Source organism: Pterocles gutturalis, unplaced genomic scaffold (genome assembly GCF_000699245.1).
Source record: "Pterocles gutturalis isolate BGI_N339 unplaced genomic scaffold, ASM69924v1 scaffold29746, whole genome shotgun sequence".
In the NCBI taxonomy this organism is placed as follows: Eukaryota; Metazoa; Chordata; class Aves; order Pterocliformes; family Pteroclidae; genus Pterocles; species Pterocles gutturalis.
In genome coordinates this window covers 34,117-39,785 of record NW_010098767.1, presented here as the reverse complement: position 1 = coordinate 39,785, position 5,669 = coordinate 34,117, and the positions used below count along the sequence as shown (strand labels likewise).

Below are 5,669 nucleotides of genomic sequence, written 5' to 3'. Positions count from 1 at the left end.
GGATTGGTGTGCTGTCAAAGAATTATCTTAATTTTGGCCTACTGTTCCGATGAAAAATTCACTCAACACCCTCCATTCTGGAGCCCACACGTGGGCAGTCCATCCCCAGAGATTTTTGAAAACCTGACTGGAGCAGGTCCTGAACAACCCCACCAAAGGCTGAAGTTCGGTGGCTTTGGGCGGGAGGTCGGACTCAATGGTCTCCAGAGTCCTTCCCAGCTCAGTCTTTCCCGTGATTCTGCAATCACAACATGGTGCTGCCTCGCCATCAAACGGGGGGTTCAGCTTTCTGCCACAATTGGCTGAACACCGGATATGTCTGTCTTTGCAGAGTTCCTCTGGGAGGATGCCGTTGCCTTCTGGCAGGCGCTGCCCCTTTTGTATCGGCAGTTTTCAACCCAGGCATGCCGGAAAGGCGGGGAGATGGACTGCAGAGCGTGCCCCGGTGCCGCACTCCTCCGCCGGCACACGCACAGCACGGACTTCAGCTCGGAGCGGAAGCTCTCGTTGAGCCAGCAGTAGATGAAGGGGTTGTAGCAGGTGCTGCTCATGGCAAACCAGTGAAAAGCAAAGTACAGGGCGTTGCTGCTGTGGATGGCTCTGCAGGAGATCAGCACCACGTAGCAGTTGAGGGGGAACCAGCACACGGCGAACACAACCACCACCACCATCAACATTTTCAGCGTCATCTTCTTTTTGCGCTGGTGGGCGTGGTACTGCTCCATGGTGAGGTCCCCAATGGCGTTTCTCAGCCAGAGCTTCTTGGCCACCGTGGTGTACGTGATGGAGATGACAAGCAAGGGCAGGACATACAGGAGAACAAACGTAGTCAAGTCCAAATACTTCCAGAAAAGATCTGCAGGAGGAGGGAAGCTGGGGAGGCAGACCATCCGTATTGTTCTGTTCCTGAAGATCAGAGAGAGAAAGAACTGTCAGTTCCACCACCAGACGCACACAGCACCTGGAGGACAAACACCTCGGACGTTCTTACAGGTTTCAGCAAAGGTACAGGCAGCAGAAGTCATTCAGTAACGTGGGCAAGAGCCACTTGCAATGGAAAATTTTGCTTTAAGTTTGACCTTTGGGCCCAGTGAAGATATTTTATACACTCACCAGGAAAAGAAAAAAATACAATCCATATTGACATCTATGCCCTCTAATGCCAACGAGCACCTCTCCTCTGTGCCTGCCTCAAATCACAGGCTGAGTCGCTGAGCCAAAATCAACTAACAAGCCTGAAAGCAATTCCGTGGGTTGTCATTGCCCTTTTGTGGGAAACACACCGTGTAGTCAAAGACAAGGCAGACTTCTCTATCTCACCATCCTTTCCTTTTTAATAACACAGCAGAGAGATGCGTGCCTTGGAATCTGTGGGACTTTGATCAAGCTGCGTACGTCACACAAAAAAAGCACTGTGTAAATGCCTTACCCGATATAAAATCTCGTCAAAGTCTGATAAATGGCGTGAGGCAGTGAGAAGCAGCTAGCCATGACCCAGATGATAATGATGCAAATTCCTCCTTTCACCACAGACATGCGTGGCTTGAGGGGGTGCATGATAACCTGCAGAGAACAACCAGTCCTGAGGATTTACAGCGTCACCCACCAGCTTGGCTGCAGAGATCATGATGGTTTAAGATCTGTTGGGCTACGTGCACTGTGGATGAATATATTAGGCAATGAAACAATAATCAAAAATAGACCTATCATATCATCCAAACGATATCTTGGCTGATGAAGCCTTTGGTATTTCATGCATGTCTTTTCTAGTCTCATTATAAATATCTCCTTAATCGAGCTTCTACAGCTCCCCTGGAGTATCTGTCTGCTCTGGTGCCTCTCAGGACCAGCAATATTTTTAGAGGCAAGTGTTGATGTCTCTCTGCTCACTGACATCTCCTTATTTCTGTTTTTATCTCCTTGGACCATACTAGCTGGTTCCCGTTCCGAGGATCCTACTCCACTGAATTTAAAGGCAGGCACTGTGTTTGCCCATAATTAAACAGTTCTTGATACCCAGCCATGCTTTGCAATCAACCCAGAATCTGCTGATTATAACGAATCATTGTCAAAATCCTTTGTTCTCAGGAGCTGCAGTGTTGCACAGAGAACGGGCAGACTACCAAACTTTTTGTGTCAAAAAAAGACAGAAACAGGTGATCTACACTCTGGCAGTCACTGTAATTTTCTGACACCAGATGGAGCACATCCCAGACGATCAGAGTGGAATCCGTTCCTGTTTAACTTTATCTGCCCGTGTCATTTGCCATGTGCAGTTGCTTTTCAGTAACAACCGTTTCTGTGACTCCAGCACTGCAAGAAAACACATGGTCTGCCAGAGAGCGTAGGATCTGCTCGGCCAGGGTGCAACATTTATCAGTTTCAGCAAAATTACAGACTGTAATGGTTTGCACTCATTGCTTGACCTGTAAGGTTTTCCTGGTTGGCATTCATCAAAAAAGTATCGGGGCAGGGGGAGGAGACGAGAATTTCTCACCTTGAGATGAAAGCACTAATGCAGCCCTCACTGCTTCCAGTCTTGGCATCCCAAAATAATGGGGCAAGCCTAAAAATTGCAAGACTCTTCAGAAATAAGTGCTGGGAAAATGCATTGGCTTGCTGGTGTTTGAACTTGTGAATACATTCAGGGCTGGACTCCAGAGAGCGGCTGCAGTGGGCAGGACCCCGGGAGGTCACCTCGTCCATCTCCCCTTGAAGAGCAGCCGGAGCTGCTGCCAGGGATGCTCCCCCCTGGGGCTTGGATATCTCCAGGGACAGAGACTCCCCACCTCCCTGGGCAGCCTGTCCCAGCATTTGATCACCCTCGCTGTAAAAAAAACATGGGTTTTTTTGTCCACTGCCACAAAGCTAGAGTTCTCCCTTCCATTCTTCGGTTCCCCAGACAATGCAGGTTTCCAGGTATTGGGATTTGAAGGGGGAAAACCCATGTGTTTAGCACCTTGTTTTCTAGGAAACATAGGGGTGATGTATATCACATACCTGACGCCGATCGAGAGCGATGGCAGCGAGGGTCAGCACAGACACGTGGACTGAGCAGTACTGAACAAACCGGCTTATGTGGCACATCAGCTTTCCAAAAACCCACGTACTGCTTACAAACCGCACCTGAAGAGCAGACAAAACTGGATTAAAACAGCATGTATTATCTGAAGAGTAGCAAATGAGCTTCCCCAGAGTATGGTGAGGAAGAGGTGTCGCTGCTGTCACCAGAGGGCACTGTCACCTCCCTGAACACAGCTCGGGACTCAATTCCTCTCCGAGCGAGGAAGAGAAATCCCACCAGAGAAACAGCACCAATTTAAGAAAAGGTGAACTCGAACTGATAATTTGGGAGCTGGTTTTGAACGCTTCGGACAGCTCTGGGCAAGGACGGATGCAGGAGCATTTGGGATGCTTTGGAACCAGAGGTTGCGTCAAACTCAGCTGCACAGAGTCCGACTTACACGGTGTCTATAGGTAGTGACAGTGGGGCAAGAAATGAGTCCGTTTAATTCTTCCCACCTCATTCTTTTAATATTTTTTCATATCTGATATTATTTAGTAACCAAAAACAAGCAGAGGACAACCAGCCCCAGACAGCACAGTCTGTAGCACTCGAGCAAGATGCACGCCAGGCTGGCACAGCTCAGCGCAAACCTCGCAGTGTCCCTGCTGTCACTGTCACAGGGACTGACCTCGTCTGCATCGCTTCCTTAGGAAATTGGCAGTTAATGGGACTTCCTAGTGTCAAACTTGTCCCGGCTTCCTTCCCCATCAAAGGATAAAAAGGGGGTTTGACACCGGTGCCTTGCCCGTCCTGGAAGAGGGAGGGAAGCGGCAGAGGTGCAATGCCCCCGCAGGATCACGATGGGGGGGCACGAGTACCCCGGCCCTGCTGCCAAAGGCAGGGGGGCAAAAAGAAACCCTGCATGTCAGCCTGCTAGGTGCCACCCGATACACATGCACACACAGACACAGCGGGTGCTCACCAGCGTGAAGGGAGTGTTCAGAATGGTGATCATCACATCGGCCACGGCCAGGTTGACGATGAAGAGGCTAGTGGCTGAGTGCATCCGTTTGTTCTTGATCACCACATGGCACACCAGGACGTTGCCAAAGAGCGAGATGCAGATGATCACTGAGTAGGCGACGATCAGCAGCGCCGTCACCGTCCGGCTCTGCGACTCGCCCTCGTACTTGGTCCCGCTGCCAAAGTCCCCCAGGTCCTCCAGATCCAGGTCACTGTGGAAGAAGGACCGGTTAGGGAAGCTGTACAGCACAGAGAAGAAGTTGGTCGTGTTGTGGTTCTCTGCTCTCCAGAAAGACTTGGAGATGTACGGCAAGGGCAGCCACGCGTGCCAGCTCATGGCTCAGCTCCAGTGCTGCCCGCGGCCCTGGGCAGGCAGCACCGTCCTCCTGCCCTCCTGCCTGCTCAGGTGCTACTGTTAGTGGCTGCAGGAGGGAACGCGTGCTCTTGCATTTTAAAAATCTGCCCCGTGGTTGCAAGCTACATAAAAGAGTTGATAAACGGGTCCATCCTCCCGTGCTGATCCCGCATGAACTTTGCTCTGGGCACTCTCCAGCTGCCGTCCTTTCTCAGTCCCATCGGTTCAGGTTCAGGTGCTGAAATATCAGAGATCCTCAAATACTTTTTCTCTGCACCTAGGAAGAAATCCTAGTGCATGTTTCCTTTTGGCACTGTTCTGCTTCTCTCCCACAACTTCATCTTAGAAATCTGCATTATTGGTTTTCTACAGAGTCCTTCATCCCTCAGGTCTCTGTTTCCCAAGAGTTTTCAGAGCTCGTCAGAATTACGAAGGCAGGGGCTGCCTTTCCCTTTTCTTCCCATCCTCAGAGTGCCTCTGAGCTGTACAGGAGCAGCTTTGCTCAGAGGCTGAGTGGTCTCTGCGCTATATGCAGCCTGACAGATGACACACTGCACGGGAAATAGCCAATGGTGTACCTCTGCCGGCTTATCCCGAGGTGTGCTGCAGCCCCACGCACAGATGGTGGGAGAGTCTGACACGTGCAGATCTCACAGAGCACAAAACGCAGTGAGAAGGGATGTGCCTGACCTTCCCCGGCTCCTCTCTCCTCCTCCTCCTCCTCCCGTCTGGGTACCCGGCACAACAGCTACATGGGGTGAAGCATCTTTACTGATTTGCAGCATCTTTCTTTCTCTCCCTTCCAGAGTCTCGGCAGACAGAGGATTTCTGCCTCCAGGTTGCTCCCAGCTTTGTGCCTGGCATGGTGCAGGGGACAGTGTAAAAAGCAAAACGCAACCTGAAAACGAGAACAGAAGTTCCAGGGTTCTGCTGGGTGTCCAGGACGATACATGGTGCAGCTCGGCCCCCGTGGACTGAGCTGGGGGGACAGCAGCAAAGAGCAGCACCATGGGCAGGAGACCTGTTCCGCTCCCTCCCTCCCTCCCTTTGCAGACACGGCGTTTGCAGAGCAGCCTCAGGCTCCAGGCTCAAGAGCTCAGATGAGAGGAGCCCTTTGGTGCTGCCTTCCCGCAGCAGCCCTTTTTGGGGGAGTGGGGTGGGGGGGGGTTTCATATGGGACTGAAGGTAAAAGTCAACTTCTTCTCATTTGTGACAGATGTCACCAGGCGTCCCTGACCCTCCTCAGCACCCCCAGATCCCTTTTCTCCCAGCCCATGGCCATGC

General features: G+C 51.5%; 1 protein-coding gene across 1 annotated transcript; it reads right to left on the bottom strand.

Moving 5' to 3' along the window:
• Positions 1-255: 255 nt before the first annotated feature.
• On the bottom strand, positions 256-4,368 carry LOC104462188 (probable G-protein coupled receptor 83). Its single transcript, XM_010074046.1, has 4 exons — positions 3,990-4,368; positions 3,001-3,126; positions 1,430-1,563; positions 256-906 (listed from the first exon to the last, which is right to left on the bottom strand). Exons 1-4 carry the CDS (start codon positions 4,365-4,367, stop codon positions 282-284), a joined length of 1,263 nt encoding a protein of 420 aa, XP_010072348.1. The 5' UTR covers position 4,368; the 3' UTR covers positions 256-281.
• Between the last annotated feature and the right edge of the window lie 1,301 nt (positions 4,369-5,669).